The 17228-nt window shown below is 50.2% G+C and overlaps 1 protein-coding gene across 4 annotated transcripts in view; it reads left to right on the forward strand.

Annotated features, from left to right (window-relative positions):
- The window catches only part of unc13d (unc-13 homolog D (C. elegans)), a 495771-nt gene that overhangs the window by 61764 nt on the left and 416779 nt on the right, over positions 1–17228 (forward strand). For all 4 annotated transcript variants that reach the window (XM_038777597.1, XM_038777599.1, XM_038777598.1 and 1 more), the window contains one exon: positions 3902–3968. In XM_038777597.1, coding sequence (XP_038633525.1) covers positions 3902–3968 — 67 coding nt within the window. The remainder of the gene's footprint in view (positions 1–3901; positions 3969–17228) is intronic.

Below are 17228 nucleotides of genomic sequence, written 5' to 3' on the forward strand. Positions count from 1 at the left end.
AAATCGATGCTCAGGCGTTCAAAGGGCCGGGATGCCTTTACCAGGTGGGCCTTGTCTGGTCTATAGAAGTGTGGTTTGCACTCCGCGCAGATTGGGCAATCCCCGGTGATGGCTTTCACCTCCTCGGTGGAGAAAGGCAGATTTTGGGTTTTGACGTAGTGGGCGAGCTGGGTGACCCCCGGGTGGCAGAGGTCGTTGTGGATAGCCTTCAGGCGGTCTTCTTGTGCGCTGGCACATGTGCTGCAGGACAGGGCATCTGGGGGCTCGTTGAGCTTCCCCGGTCGATATATGATATCATAATTATAGATGGAGAGTTCGATCCTCCACCGCACGATTTTATCGTTTTTTATTTTGCCCCTTTGCGAGTTGTCGAACATGAAGGCAACCGATCTTTGGTCGGTGATGAGGGTGAACCTCCTACCTGCGAGGTAGTGCCTCCAGTGCCGTACGGCTTCCACAATGGCTTGAGCTTCTTTTTCTACTGAGGAGTGTCGAAGTTCCGAAGAGAGGGTTCGGGAGAAGAAGGCGACTGGTCTCCCTGCCTTGTTCAGAGTGGCGTCGAGAGCGACCTCTGAGGCGTCGATCTCCACCTGAAAGGGGACGGATTCATCCACCGCCCGCATGGCGGCTTTGGCGATGTCCTCCTTGATGCAGTTGAAGGCCTGGCGGGCCTCAGCTGACAGTGGGAAGAGTGTGGTCTTAAATAGTGGGCGGGCTTTGTCCGCATACCGGGGAACCCACTGGCCGTAATAAGAGAAAAATCCCAGGCACCTCTTGAGGGCCCTGGGACAATGAGGGAGAGGGAGTTGTAAGATGGGGCGCATACGGTCCGGGTCGGGGCCCAGGACTCCGTTTTCCACGACATAGCCAAGGATGGCTAGTCTGGTAGTGCGGAAAACGCATTTCTCCTTGTTATAGGTGAGATTGAGTTTCTGGGCGGTTTGGAGAAATCGGTGGAGGTTGGCGTCGTGGTCCTGCTGGTCATGGCCGCAGATGGTGACATTGTCCAACTATGGAAACGTGGCCCGCAGCCCAGACTGGTCCACCATTCGGTCCATTGTTCGTTGGAACACCGAGACCCCATTCATGACGCCAAAGGGGACCCGGAGGAAATGGAAGAGGCGGCCATCTGCCTCGAACGCCGTGTAGTGGCGGTCCTTCAGGCGGATTGGGAGCTGGTGGTAAGCAGACTTCAGATCCACCGTGGAGAATATGCGGTACTGGGCGATCTGGTTGACCATGTCTGCAATTCTGGGGAGGGGGTACGTATCGAGGTGCGTGAACCGGTTAATGGTTTGGCTATAATCAACCACCATCCAGAACTTTTCCCCGGTCTTGATGACCACCACCTGAGCTCTCCAGGGGCTGTTACTGGCCTTTATGGCTCCCTCACGTAGGAGCCGCTGGACTTCGGCTCTGATGAATACTCTATCCTGCAGGCTGTACTGCCTGCTGCGGGTGGCTACTGGTTTACATTTAGCCGTTAGGTTAGCGAAGAGTGGAGGGGGGTTGATTTTTAGAGTCGCTAAGCTGCATATAGTGAGAGGAGGTAGGTGTCCGCCGAAGCTGAGTGTGAGGCTTTTGAGATTACATTGGAAATTGTGCCTGAGTAAGAGTGGGGCGCAGAGTTCGGGGAGTACGTGCAGCTGGAAATTAGAGTAGCTGGCGCCCTGAATCGTTAGGGTCGCGACGGTGCGCCCTTGTATTTGGACCGAGTGCGAGCCCGAGGCGAGGGAGATAGTTTGCCGTGCAGGGAAGATAGGGAGCGAACAGCGTCTTACCAGGTCAGGATGTACGAAGCTCTCGGTGCTCCCGGAGTCGAAGAGGCACGGTGTCCTGTACCCGTTGATTTGAATGGACATCATCGAGCTCCTGAGGTGCTTCGGATGCGACTGGTCCAAAGTGACTGCGTTGAGTTGCGGGTAGTCGGCGGCTCGATCAGCAGTGCTGGAGTGGCCCCGTGATGACTGTCCGCGGAGTTCGTAGTCGTCGAGGTGAACATCGGGTGATGGCCAAGATGGCGGCCCCCGTTAATCACACGTGGCGGGCGGCGAGGAAGATGGCGTCCAAGATGGCGGCCCCCATGAGTCGCACATGTTGGGCGGAGTCGGCAGACACGCTGCAACGTTGCGGGGCCTGTGGGCCTGCGAATTGGGGGAGCAATTGTTCTGGACAGCGGGGGAGTTAGAGGGTTTCGATGTCGCCAGGCACACTCTAGCATAATGTCCTTTGCAACCGCAGCTGCTGCAGGTCGCGTTGCGGGCCGGGCAGTGCTGCCGTGGGTGTTGGGGCTGGCCAAAAAAATGGCACACTGGCGCTCCATAGTGAGTGGGTGGGTGCGCGGCGCAGGCTTGGGGCAGTCGCTGGTCGGGGGTCCACGGTGGGGTCGCTTGGTCCGCGGGGAATGAGTTTAGACTGCGGAATGCGACCTCCATAGTAGTTGCTAGCTCTACCGTGTCCTCCAAGTTCTGGGCCCCTTTCTCGAGTAGTCGCTGGTGCACATAGTTAGACCGGAGCCCCGCAATGTAAACATCACGGACAGCGAGTTCCATATGCTGGGAGGCCGTTACAGCCTGAAAGTTACAGTCCCGAGCAAGGGCTTTTAAGTTGCGCAGGTAGTCCTCTAGCGACACTGCGGGCCGCTGGCGGCGGGTAGTGAAAATGTGCCGCGCGTAGACCTCGTTTACCGGCTGCACGTACAATCGGTCGAGCATAGCAAGGGCCTCAGTGTAGGAGTCGGTACAATTGAGTTGCGTAGAGATGCGATGGCTCACCTGTGCGTGCAGTAGACTGAGTTTCTGCTCCTCTGTAGTCTCGGAGGTGATTGATTCAGCCAGGTAGGCCTTGAAACACCGAAGCGAGTGTAGGAAGGTTTCCTTCACCTCTGCAGCCTGCGGGTCGAGTTCCAGTCGATCAGGTTTGAGGGCTGATTCCATCGTAGTTTTCTTCAAGTTTTCTAAGACTATTAAATTGATGTGACCATCAATTCACTCGGAACACGATTGGAAGTGAACAGTGGTTTTAATAGTCTTACAACTGAGCCTGCCTGCGACCAGAAGAACTGAGGGAAGGCTCACACGGCTGCAGCACTTTATACTTCTGGTAGTGGGAGGAGCCATGGGCGGAGCCATAGGCGGAGCCAAGGGTGGTGCCCTGTACAAGCTCCTCATCTCCCCCTATAGAACATAGAACATAGAACAGTACAGCACAGAACAGGCCCTTCGGCCCTCGATGTTGTGCCGAACAATGATCACCCCACTTAAATCCACGTAACCCGTATACCCATAACCCAACAATCCCCCCATTAACCTTACACTACGGGCAATTTAGCATGGCCAATCCACCTAACCCGCACATCTTTGGACTGTGGGAGGAAACCGGAGCACCCGGAGGAAACCCACGCACACATGGGGAGGACGTGCAGACTCCACACAGACAGTGACCCAGCCGGGAATCGAACCTGGGACCCTGGAGCTGTGAAGCATTGATGCTAACCACCATGCTACCGTGAGGCCGTGGGCAGAGCCATGCAACGGCTCACAGACAGAGCCCACAAGGACACAATACCATACAATACAATACAGTGTGAATTACATTCACCACAGTGGATGAAACACAAAGGAGGAAAGATTAGCGGAAGTTCCTGAGAGGTGCATAGTATATCAGAGTCAGAAGTGTAGAGTATACCAGAGGGTTTACTTACGGGGGGGGGGGGTTGTTATATTGTGCAGTGGGGGGATTGTTATAGTGACAATGATGGATGAGAGTAATACAGTGACCGATATGGAATATTGAAGACAAAATCACAATGATATGTTTGGTCATTCAAGATGGTTTTTCGAACCCTTTTACAATGCTGGGCATTGATGTTCCTCTTGCTTTCTCTGTGTCTCTTCCACAGCCCCCCAATGCCTTCTTGAAGATAACAGTAAAGGAAGCACGAGGACTTCTGGCCAAAGATGCAAATGGTGAGTGTGTCTGTTTGCTTCATGTGAGCAAAACCTGTTATTGTCTTCAGGCTAAAGAGTATCAATGAGAACAGTATTTCCCAGACTGGGTTTCGCAGAACCCCGGGGCTCTGCCAGACTTACACGGGGGTTACACAGTAGGTCTAGCCATTTTAAATTTGAAAAAAGCTGTACCTTTAGCTTGTACAATCAATGGTGCCTTTTCCAATGCGTTAGCAACTGATAGGTGAACTAATCAGCCTATCAGCAGGCTGGGGTGGGAGAGGCCAGGGTGGGAGAGACTGGGCTGGGTAGGGCTTGCCTGGGGCCAGGGTGGGAGGGGCCAGGACAGGAGTGGGAGAGGCCAGGTTGAGGGACCATGGCAGGGGCGGGAGGGACGCAGAATCAGAGGAAAGGTGTAAGTGTGTGTAAAAGAGGGAAAGGCAAATGTATATGTTTTTGTGAGAGAGATAAGTGTGTGTGTATGTGGGGAAGAGGTGAGTGAGTGCATGTGTGTGTGAGAGAGGGGTGCATGTGTATGGGAGAGGTGTGTGTGTGTGACAGAGGTGTGCGTGAGTGTGTGGGAGAGGTGTGTGTGTGTGACAGAGGTGTGCGTGAGTGTGTGGGAGAGGTGAGTGGGAGAGGTGTGTGTGTATGTGTGTGTGAGAGAGGTGTGTGTGAGAGGGAGATTTTAAGCATGAGTGTGAGAGATATGATTGTGTGAATGTGTGAGAGAGGTGTTTGTGTGAGAGGTGTGTACATGTGTGTGAGAGGTGTGTGCATGTGTGTGAGAGGTGTGTGTGTGTGTGAGAGAGAGTGAGATTGTGAATGTGTGAGAGAGGTGTTTGTATGAGAGGTGTGTACATGTGTGTGAGAGGTGTTTGTGTGTGTGAGAGAGAGAGAGTGAGATTGTGAATGTGTGAGAGATATGTGTGTGCGTGTGTGTGTATATGGGAAAGAGGTGAGTGTGAGAGGTGTGTGTGTGAGAGAGAGGTGTGTGTGTGAGAGAGAGGGAGATTGCGAGTGAGTTTGAGAGAGAGAGAGAGTGATGGTGCAATTTAATGGAAAAGTTTCTAAGTGTGGTACGAGCGGAAATTGCTGCGAACTTCCCAACTCGTGGCCCGGCGAGACCGTCACCATTATTATTATTTTTTTTAATAAATTTAGATTACCCAATTATTTTTTCCAATTAAGGGGCAATTTAGTGTGGCCAATCCACCTACTCTGCACATTTTTTTGTGTTGTGGGGGCGAAACCCACGCAGACACGGGGAGAATGTACAAACTCCACACGGACAGTGACCCAGAGCCGGGATCGAACCTGGGACCTCAGCGCCGTGAGGCGGTTGTGCTAACCACTAGGCCACCGTGCTGCCCTTGACCGGCACCATTATAAAACATTAATTGGTCCACTTAACGAGGTTCCATTTGATTTGATGTATTATTGTCACCTGTATTACTATACAGTGAAAAGAATTGTTTCTTGCATGTTGTACAAACAATGCATATCGTCCCAAGGGAAGGAAGGAGAGACTGCAGAATATAATGTTAGTTATAACAAGGTGTCGAGAAAAGATAAACTTAACACGAGGCAGGTCCTTTCAAAAGTCTGATGGCAGTAGGGAAGAAGCTGTTCTTGAGTTGGTTGGTACGTGACCTCAAACTTTGGTATTTTTTTCCTGATGGAAGAAGGTGGAAGAGAGTATGTCTGGGGTGCGCTGGGTCCTTAATTATGCTGGCTGCCTTTCTGAGGCAGCGGGAATTATAGATAGAGTCAATGGATGGCAGGCTGGTTTGTGTGATGGATTGAGCTACATTCACGATATTTTGTAGTTTCCTGTGATCTTGGACAGAACAGGATCCATACCAAACTGTGATACAACCAGAAAGAATGCTTTCTATGGTGCATCTGCAAAAGTTAGTGAGAGTTGTAGCTGACATGCCAAATTTCCTTAGTCTTCTGAGAAGTAGAATTGTTGGTGGGCTTTCTGAACTATAGTGTCAGCATGGGGGGACCAGGTAAGGTTGTTGGTGATCTGTAAACCTAAAAGCTTGAAGCTCTCGACCTTTTCTACTTCGTTCCCATTGATGTAGACATGTTGACAGGGGCTTCACGTCACAAATGATTGTCCTGTCAGCTGATTCAATGGGATAGCCCTCGCCAGCCCCCCGATAACAAGGTCAAGCAGCACGTAAGTCCAGCACAGTCAACTCCACACAGCTCGCAGCCATGCCACAGACGAGACAAGCCCCACGATTTGGGGATACCAACCTGGCTTGACTGTTGGACGCAGTCAAAATCAGACGGTATGCCCAGTTCCCCCAAAGGTGGGCAGCACAGTAGCACAAGTGCATAGCACTGTGGTTTCACAGCACCAGGGTCCCAGGTTTGATTCCCCGCTGGGTTACTGTCTGTGCGGAGTCTGCACATTCTCCCCTTGTCTGCGTGGGTTTCCTCTGGGTGCTCTGGTTTCCTCCCACAGTCCAAAGACGTGCAGTATAGGTGGATTGGCCATGATAGATTGCTCATAGTGACCAAAAAAGTAAGGAGGGGTTATTGGGTTACAAGGATAAGGTGGAAGTGAGGGCTTAAGGGATCATGTTTTTGGGATCCTTAAGGGGGAGGGGGAGCAGCCCCAAGTCGTGGTCCACATAGATACCAACGACATAGGCAGGAAGAGAGATGGGGATTTGAGACAGAAATTCAGGGAGCTAGGGTGAAGCTGAGAGCTAGAACAAACAGAGTTGTTATCTCTGGGTTGTTGCCCGTGCCACGTGCTAGCGAAGTTAGAAATAAGGAGAGAGAGGAGTTGAACATGTGGCTACTGGGATGGTGCAGGAGGGAGGGGTTTGGTTTCCTGGATAATTGGGCTCATTCTGGGGTAGGTGGGACCTCTACAAACAGGATTGTCTTCACCTGAACCAGAGGGGTACCAATATCCTGGGGGGGGAGATTTGCTAGTGCTCTTCGGGGGGGGTTTAAACTAATTCAGCAGGGGATGGGAACCTAAATTGTAGTCCCAGTGTACAGGATGTTGAGAGTAATGAGGTCAGGGATAGGGTTAAAAGTTCGAAAGAGGGCACCGGCAAGCAAGACGCTGGTTTGAAGTGTGTTTACTTCAACGCCAGGAGCATCCGGAATAAGGTGGGTGAGCTTGCAGCATGGGTTGGTACCTGGGATCTCGATGTTGTGGCGATTTCGGAGATGGGTAGAGCAGGGACAGGAATGGTTGTTGCAGGTTCCAGGATTTAGATGTTTCTGTAAGAACAGAGAAGATGGGAAAAGAGGGGGGTGTGGCATTTTTAATCAAGGAAAGTATTACGACGGTAGAAAGGACGTTTGAGGACTCGTCTACTGAGGTAGTATGGGCCGAGGTTAGGAACAGGAGAGGAGAGGTCACCCTGTTGGGAGTTGTTTATAGACCTCCGAATAGTTCCAGAGATGTAGAGGAAAGGATAGCAAAGATGATTCTTGACAGGAGCGAGAGTAACAGGGTAGTTGTTATGGGGAACTTTAACTTTCCAAATATTGACTGGAAATACTATAGTTCGAGTACTATAGATCGGTCAGTTTTTGTGCAGTGTGTGCAGGAGGGTTTTCTGACACAGTATGTAGACAGGCCAACAAGGGGCGAGGCCACATTGGATTTGGTACTGGGTAATGAACCCGGCCAGGTGTTACATTTAGATGTAGGTGAGCACTTTGGTGATAGTGATCACAATTCGGTTATGTTTACTTTAGCAATGGGCAGGGATAGGTATATACCGCAAGGCAAGAATTATAGCTGGGGGAAAGGCAATTATTATGCTATTCGGCAAGATTTAGGATGTATAGGATGGGGAAGGAAACTGCAGGGGATGGGTACAATCGAAATGTGGAGCTTTTTCAAGGAACAGCTACTGCGTGTCCTTGATAAGTATGTACCTGTCAGGCATGGAGGAAGTTGTCGAGCAAGGGAACCATGGTTTACTAAGGAAGTTGAAGCACTTGTCAAGAGGAAGAAGAAGGCTTATGTTAGGATGAGACATGAAGGCTCAGTTAGGGCACTTGAGAGTTACAAGTTAGCCAGGAAGGACCTAAAGGGAGAGTTAAGAAGAGCGAGGAGAGGACACGAAAAGTCGTTGGCGGATAGGATCAAGGAGAAACCCTAAGGCTTTCTATAGGTATATCAGGAACAAAAGAATGACTAGAGTAAGATTAGGGCCAATCAAGGATAGTAGTGGAAAGTTGTGTGTGGAATCAGAGGAGATAGGGGAAGCGTTAAATGGATATTTTCGTCAGTGTTTACGCTGGAGAAAGACAATGTTGTCGAGGAGAATACTCAGGTTCAGTCGACCAGGCTAGATGGAATTGAGGTTCACAAGGAGGAGGTGTTAGCAATTTTGAAAAGTGTAAAAATAGTTAAGTCCCCTGGGCCAGATGGGATTTATCCCAGGATTTTCTGGGAAGCCAGGGAGGAGATTGCAGAGCCTTTGTCCTTGATCTTTATGTCGTCTTTGTCGACAGGAATAGTGCCGGAAGACTGGAGGATAGCAAATGTTGTCCCCTTGTTCAAGAAGGGGAGTAGAGACAACCCTGGTAATTATAGACCTGTGAGCCTTACTTCGGTTGTGGGTAAAATGTTGGAAAAGGTTATAAGAGATAGGGTTGATAATCATCTTGAAAAGAACAAGTTGATTAGCGATACTCAACACGGTTTTGTGAAGGGTAGGTCATGCCTCACAAACCTTATTGAGTTTTTTGCGAAGGTGACCAAACAGGTGGATGAGGGTAAAGCGGTTGATGTGGTGTATATGGATTTCAGTGAGGCGTTTGATAAGGTTCCCCACGGTAGGCTATTGCAGAAAATAAGGAAGTATGGGATTGAAGGTGATTTAGCGGTTTGGATCAGTAATTGGCTAGTTGAAAGAAGACAGAGGGTGGTGGTTGATGGCAAATGTTCATCCTGGAGTTCAGTTACTAGTGGTATACCGCAAGGATCTGTTTTGGGGCCACTGCTGTTTGTCATTTTTATAAATGACCTGGAAGAGGGTGTAGAAGGATGGGTTAAGAACAAAGAACAAAGAACAAAGAAAATTACAGCACAGGAACAGGCCCTTCGGCCCTCCCAGCCTGCGCCAATCCAGATCCTTTTTCTAGACCTGTCTCCTATTTTCCAAGGCCTACTTCCCTCTGTTCCCGCCCATTCATATACCTGTCTAGATGCCTCTTAAATGATGCTATCGTGCCCGCCTCGACCACCCCCGCTGGTAAAGCGTTCCAGGCACCCACCACCCTCTGCGTAAAAACCTTTCCACGCACATCTCCCTTAAACTTTCCCCCTCTCACCTTGAAATCGTGAAATTGTGACCCCTTGTAACTGACACCCCCACTCTTGGGAAAAGCTTGTTGCTATCCACCCTGTCCATACCTCTCATAATTTTGTAGACCGCAATCAGGTCCCCCCTCAACCTCCGTCTTTCCAACAAAAACAATCCTAATCTACTCAACCTTTCTTCATAGCCAACACCCTCCATACCAGGCAACATCCTGGTGAGCCTCCTCTGCACCCTCTCCAAAGCATCCACATCCTTCTGGTAATGTGGCGACCAGAACTGCACGCAGTATTCCAAATATGGCCGAACCAAAGTCCTATACAACTGTAACATGACCTGCCAACTCTTGTACTCAATACCTCTTCCGATGAAGGCAAGCATGCTGTATGCCTTCTTGACGATTCTATCCACCTGTGTTGCCACCTTCAGGGTACAATGGACCTGAACTCGCAGATCTCTCTGTACATCAATTTTTCCCAGGACTTTCCATTGACCATATAGTCCGCTCTTGAATTTGAGCTTCCAAAATGCATCACCTCGCATTTGCCTGGATTGAACTCCATCTGCCATTTCTCTGCCCAACTCTCCAATCTATCTATATTTTGTTGTATTCTCTGACAGTCCTCCTCACTATCTGCAACTCCACCAATCTTAGTATCATCTGCAAACTTGCTAATCAGACCACCTATACCTTCCTCCAGGTCATTTATGTAGATCACTTGTGGAACACCACAAGTCACCCTTCTCCATTTTGAGACACTCCCTTCCACCACTACTCTCTGTTTCCTGTTGCCCAGTCAGTTCTTTATCCATCTAGCTAGTACACCCTGAACCCCATACGACTTCACTTTTTCCATCAACCTGCCATGGGAAACCTTATCAAACGCCTTACTAAAGTCCATGTATATGACATCTACAGCCCTTCCCTCATCAATTAACTTTGTCACTTCCTCAAAGAGTTCTATTAGGTTTGTAAGACATGACCTTCCCTGCACAAAACCATGCTGCCTATCACTGATACGTCTATTTTCTTCCAGATGTGAATAGATCCTATCCCTCAGTATCTTCTCCAACAGTTTGCCTACCACTGACGTCAAGCTCACAGGTCTATAATTCCCTGGATTATCCCTGCTACCCTTCTTAAACAAAGGGACAACATTAGCAATTCTACAGTCCTCCGGGACCTCACCTGTGCTCAAGGATGCTGCAAAGATGTCTGTTAAGGCCCCAGCTATTTCAACCCTCGCTTCCCTCAGAAACCTGGGATAGATCCCATCCGGTCCTGGGGTCTTGTCCACCTTAATGTCTTTTAGAATACCCAAAACTTCCCCCTTCCGTTTGACAACTTGACCTAGAGTATTTAAACATCCATCCCTAGCCTCAACATCCGTCTTGTCCCTCTCCTTTGTGAATACCGATGCAAAGTACTCATTAAGAATCTCACCCATTTCCTCTGAGTCCACGCATAAATTCCCTCTTTTGTCTTTGAGTTGCCAATCCTTTCTCTAGTTACCCTCTTGCTCCTTACATACGAATAAAAGGCTTTGGGATTTTCCTTAACCCTGTTAGCCAAAGATATTTCATGACCCCTTTTAACCCTCTTTATTGCGCGTTTGAGATTCGTCCTACTTTCCCGATATTCCTCCAAAGCTTCATCAGTTTTGAGTTGCCCCGATCCTAGGTATGCTTCCTTTTTCATCTTAGCTAGTCTCACAATTTCACCCGTCATCCATGGTTCCCTAATCTTGCCATTTCTATCTTTCATTTTCACAGGAACATGTCTGTCCTGCACTCTAATCAACCTTTCCTTAAAAGACTCCCACATTTCAAATGTGGATTTACCCTTAAACAGCTGCTTCCAATCCACATTCCCTAGCTCCTGCCGAATTTTGTTATACTCTGCCTTTCCCCAATTTAGTACTCTTCCTTTCGGACCACTCTTGTCCTTGTCCATGAGTATTCTAAAACTTACGGAATTGTGATCACTATTCCCAAAGTAATCACCGACTGAAACATCAACCACCTGGCCGGGATCATTCCCCAATACCAGGTCCAGTATGGCCCCTTCCCGAGTTGGAATATTTACATACTGCTCTAAAAAACTCTCCTGGATGCTCCTTACAAACTCTGCTCCATCTACGCCTCCAACACTACATGAGTCCCATTCAATGTTGGGGAAGTTAAAATCTCCCATCACAACCACCCTATTGCTCCTACATTTTTCTATAATCTGTCTGCATATTTGTACCTCTACTTCATGCTCGCTTTTGGGAGGTCTGTAGTAAAGTCCCAACAACGTTACTGCACCCTTCCTATTTCTCAGCTCCACCCATATTGCCTCAGTGCTCGAATCCTCCATCGTGCCCTCCTTAATCACAGCTGTGATATCATCTCTGACGAATAATGCAACTCCTCCACCCCTTCTACCTCCCTCTCTATCCCTCCTGAAGCAGTAAATTTGCAGATGACACGAAGGTCAGTGGAGTTGTGGGTAGTGCTGAAGGATGTTATAGGATACAGAGGGACATAGATAAGCTGCAGAGCTGGGCTGATAGGTGGCAGATGGAGTTTAATGCGTAAAAGTGTGAGGTGGTTCACTTTGGAAGGAGTAACAGGAATGCAGAGTACTGGGCTAATGGCAAGATTCTTGGTAGTGTAGATGAACAGAGAGATCTCGACATCCAGGTACATAAATCCCTGATAGTTGCCACCCAGGTTAAGAAGGCATATGGTGTTCTAGCCTTTATCAGTAGGGGGATTGAGTTTCGGAGCCACAAGGTCATGCTGCAGCTGTACATAACTCTGGTGCGGCCGCTCCTGGAGTACTGCGTGCAGTTCTGGTCACCACATTATAGGAAGGATGTGGAAGCTTTGGAAAGGGTTCAGAGGAGATTTACTAGGATGTTGCCTGGTATGGAGGGAAGGTCTTACGAGGAAAGGCTCAGGGACTTGAGGTTGTTTTTGTTAGAGAGGAGAAGGCTGAGAGGTGACTTAATAGAGACATATAAGATAGTCAGAGGGTTAGATAGGGTGGACAGTGAGAGTCTCTTTCCTTGGATGGTGATGACCAACACGAGGGGACATAGCTTTAAATTGAGGGGTGGTAGATATAGGACAGATGTCAGAGGCAGTTTCTTTACTCGGAGAGTAGTAGGGGTGTGGAACGCCCTGCCTGCAACAGTAGTAGACTCGCCAACTTTAAGGGCATTTAAATGGTCACTGGATAGACATATGGATGAAAATGGAATAGTGTAGGTGAGATAGGCTACAGATGGTTTCACAGGTCGGCGCAACATCGAGGGCCGAAGGGCCCGTACTGCGCTGTAATGTTCTATGTTCTAAGTGGGTCGGTGCAGACTCGATGAGCCGAATGGCCTCCTTCTGCACTGTATGTTCTATGTTCCATGAGTGTCTTGGAGGATCAGCCACAGTGCAGCCAGTTCCGCCTGGGAGGAAATGGCAACGTGTGTCAGCTCGGGAGTGATAACAGGAGGACTGGCAACCAGTGCTGTAAGAAAGCCAATGACCTCCACTGGACCGCACAGGTGGGAGGCACCAGCCCCCCTGCAATCCCGACCTCCATGAGCATGTGCCTGGCACCGCCCCTGCCAGCACCTTTCAATACCCCAGCCCACCCATGGCCATGGCTGAGCACCTTGATAGCATGTCCCAGTTACTGGGGGAGGTCCCAGTACCTCTTGAACCTTGACAAGGTGCTGCAGAGCATATCCAAGTCTCAGGTGGACATAGCTGAAGCGCTGCGGAGCATGTCCCAGCCAAAGGTGGGCATTCTCAGGGTACTCCAGAGCATGTCCCAGTCACTGAGGAGCATTACGACACCATGTTGCAGACATTACGGAGCCACCAAGGCTGGCAGAGCCAGATGAAGCAGGGGCAGCTGGGGCTCGAACCAGATGTCCTTCCATCCCAAAGTGAATCCCAGGGCCTATGGGCACCAACCGACCTGGGTGCCAACCCAAAGCCACCCTATGGAGTAGCGAAGACGTCCACCAGCTCCCCGAGTTCCACACTCCTGACAACGGCATGTCTCAAGAGTCAGCACCTGGAACAGGGTGGCACGGTGGGGCATGTGCCGCTGGCTCTAGGGCCCACAGAGGATGTCCGCCAGGGGCATCAAAGGTTATGTGATGCAGCAGGCAGCAGGCTGCCTCGACCTCTGATGTGCATCTTAGGGACGCACTTCGGCGCACCGGTAGAGCATGGAAAGCTATGAAGGTCGAGGATCACTGTCAGAGCATGTGGGGAAAGGGGTTGGGGCCAGACCTGGTTGGTCTGCGGGGGGTGGGGGGGGAGGGGGGGGTTCTCCCCCCCCCTACATCTCCCCTCTTCCCCCCCCCACCTTTTCTTCCCCATCGGCTTCGGATGGGTTTACCCTGTTGCTGGGGGGAGGGGGGATTAACCCCTCCATCCCGTGCTGTCCCTTTTATGTCTCTCTAGCCCTTTCTCCTCTTCCCCCCCCTCCCTCTGGATTGGAAGCTCCTATGGTTACCCCCTGGGCCCCGTTTGCGCCGATGTTTTGCGCGACACCGGTCTGACGCCATTCCGCCATTCTCCCAACCGGCGAGAACGGCGTCATCGTGGTCAGTGCCGTGCCTGCTGGAAAATCGCCCGAGGCACTAAGGACGGCAATTCTCTGGGCCCCTGGTATTCAGCGGCCTGGATAGGCCGAAGCCCCGACGCGTGACCCCAGGTCACACTGTCGTCGTTCACGCCTGCTAAATAAATTGGTCAGCCAGTCGAACTGGCTGATAATGAGGAATAAGGTGGTGATCGGCCTACATCCCCAGAATTTTGGCGTCCACGGCCGGTGCTCGCAGGGGGAGGGTTTTTGGGGAAGAGTGCAGCCGTGCTCAGGGGGGGTGGGGGGGGGGGGGTGTGCAGGATGCCGCCGTGCCCGGGGGGTGGGGAGAGGGAGGGGAGAGGGAGGAGGGGAAGGATGCAGTCAGGCCCATGTGGGGGGGTAGGGGGAAAGGAGGAGGTGGCTGGGGCAGAAAGCAGTCATTGGGGGGCTGCAGGGAGAGGGAGGAGGGGGGTAGGGAAGGATGCAGTCATGCCCGTGGGGGGGGGGGGGGGGGGGGGGGAAGGATGCAGTCATGCCCGTGGTGGGGGTTGGAGAGGGTTATCTGCGGGAGCGAGATGCCAGCCAGCATGCCATGACAGGACGGGAGCGAAGACACGCTCACAAGTTGAGGTCATGCTGAAGGGCAAAGGCCACTGGCGCAGGAATGAGGAAATGGCCGTGACCGTTGTACCAGGACCAAGAGAGTGCAAACGTATGGCGAACCTCTTCTCCTCACGCTCGTTTGGGCGGTCCTTCGGATTGGGCCCTACTGATTGGGTGATCCCTGATCACTCTGTTCGATTCCTAACCAATAAGTGGATGCGGATCTGGATGGCTGGGCGTGTCCCAAGCGGTCACTGACCCCGGTGTTTGCGTTTCGCTTGAACAGGGAGTGGCGCCAAAATGTCTGGGACTGTACCGGTCGCTCGAGTACTAGTCCTTTGTTTTGGTGAAGATGGGCCATCAAATGCTAATCGGCCCCATTAAAATGCTAATTGGTCGGAGGTTTGATACCATCTGGACTTCTTGCTGACAAATATACATTTCAGGCTCTGAGTCTGCCTGAGTCTTGGCTTGTCCATTTTACCCACTAGGCTTTGCAAGTTTCTGTATACCTAGAACATAGAACATAGAACGATACAGCGCAGTACAGGCCCTTCGGCCCTCGATGTTGCACCGACATGGAAGAAATCTAAAGGCCATCTAACCTACACTATGCCCTTATCATCCATATGCTTATCCAATAAATTTTTAAATGCCCTCAATGTTGGCATGTTCACTACTGTTGCAGGTAGGGCATTCCACGGCCTCACCACTCTTTGCGTAAAAAACCCACCTCTGACCTCTGTCCTATATCTATTACCCCTCAATTTAAGGCTATGTCCCCTCGTGCTAGCCACCTCCATCCGCGGGAGAAGGCTCTCGCTGTCCACCCTATCTAACCCTCTGATCATTTTGTATGCCTCTATTAAGTCACCTCTTAACCTTCTTCTCTCTAACGAAAACAACCTCAAGTCCATCAGCCTTTCCTCATAAGATTTTCCCTCCATACCAGGCAACATCCTGGTAAATCTCCTCTGCACCCGTTCCAAAGCTTCCACGTCCTTCCTATAATGAGGCGACCAGAACTGTACGCAATACTCCAAATGCGGCCGTACTAGAGTTTTGTACAACTGCAACAAGACCTCATGGCTCCGGAACTCAATCCCTCTACCAATAAAGGCCAACACACCATAGGCCTTCTTCACAACCCTATCAACCTGGGTGGCAACTTTCAGGGATCTATGTACATGGACACCGAGATCCCTCTGCTCATCCACACTACCAAGAATTTTACCATTAGCCAAATATTCCGCATTTCTGTTATTCTTTCCAAAGTGAATCACCTCACACTTCTCCACATTAAACTCCATTTGCCACCTCTCAGCCCAGCTCTGCAGCTTATCTATGTCCCTCTGTAACCTGCAACATCCTTCCGCACTGTCTACAACTCCACCGACTTTAGTGTCGTCTGCAAATTTACTCACCCATCCTTCTGCGCCCTCCTCTAGGTCATTTATAAAAATGACAAACAGCAACGGCCCCAGAACAGATCCTTGTGGTACGCCACTCGTAACTGAACTCCATTCTGAACATTTCCCATCAACTACCACTCTCTGTCTTCTTTCAACTAGCCAATTTCTGATCCACATCTCTAAATCACCCTCAATCCCCAGCCTCCGTATTTTCTGCAATAGACGACCGTGGGGAACCTTATCAAACGCTTTACTGAAATCCATATACACCACATCAACTGCTCTACCCTCGTCTACCTGTTCAGTCACCTTCTCAAAGAACTCGATAAGGTTTGTGAGGCATGACCTACCCTTCACAAAACCATGCTGACTGTCCCGAATCATATTATTCCTATCTAGATGATTATAAATCGTATCTTTTATAATCCTCTCCAAGACTTTACCCACCACAGACGTTAGGCTCACCGGCCTATAGTTACCGGGGTTATCTCTACTCCCCTTCTTGAACAAAGGGACCACATTTGCTATCCTCCAGTCCTCTGGCACTATTCCTGTAGCCAATGATGACCTAAAAATCAAAGCCAAAGGCTCAGCAATCTCTTCCCTGGCTTCCCAGAGAATCCTAGGATAAATCCCATCCGGCCCCGGGGACTTATCTATTTTCACCTTGTCCAGAATTGCCAACACTTCTTCCCTACGCACCTCAATGCCATCTATTCCAATAGCCTGGGTCTCAGCATTCTCCTCCACAATATTATCTTTTTCTTGAGTGAATACTGATGAAAAGTATTCATTTAGTATCTCGCTTATCTCCTCAGCCTCCCCACACAACTTCCCACCACTGTCCTTGACTGGCCCTACTCTTACCCTAGTCATTCTTTTATTCCTGACATACCTATAGAAAGCTTTTGGGTTTTCCTTGATCCTACCTGCCAAAGACTTCTCATGTCCCCTCCTTGCTCGTCTCAGCTCTCTCTTTAGATCCTTCCTCGCTTCCTTGTAAATATCAAGCGCCCCAACTGAAACTTCACGCCTCATCTTCACATAGGCCTCCTTCTTCCTCTTAACAAGAGATTCCACTTCTTTGGTAAACCACGGTTCCCTCGCTCGACCCCTTCCTCCCTGCCTGACTGGTACGTACTTATCAAGAACATGCAATAGCTGTTCCTTTAACAAGCTCCACATATCCAGTGTGCCCAACCCTTGCAGCCTACTTCTCCAACCAACACATCCTAAGTCATGTCTAATGGCATCATAATTGCCCTTCCCCCAGCTATAACTCTTGCCCTGCGGGGTATACTTATCCCTTTCCATCACTAACGTAAAGGTCACCGAATTGTGGTCACTGTTTCCAAAGTGCTCACCTACC

Source organism: Scyliorhinus canicula, chromosome 18 (assembly GCF_902713615.1).
Source record: "Scyliorhinus canicula chromosome 18, sScyCan1.1, whole genome shotgun sequence".
In the NCBI taxonomy this organism is placed as follows: Eukaryota; Metazoa; Chordata; class Chondrichthyes; order Carcharhiniformes; family Scyliorhinidae; genus Scyliorhinus; species Scyliorhinus canicula.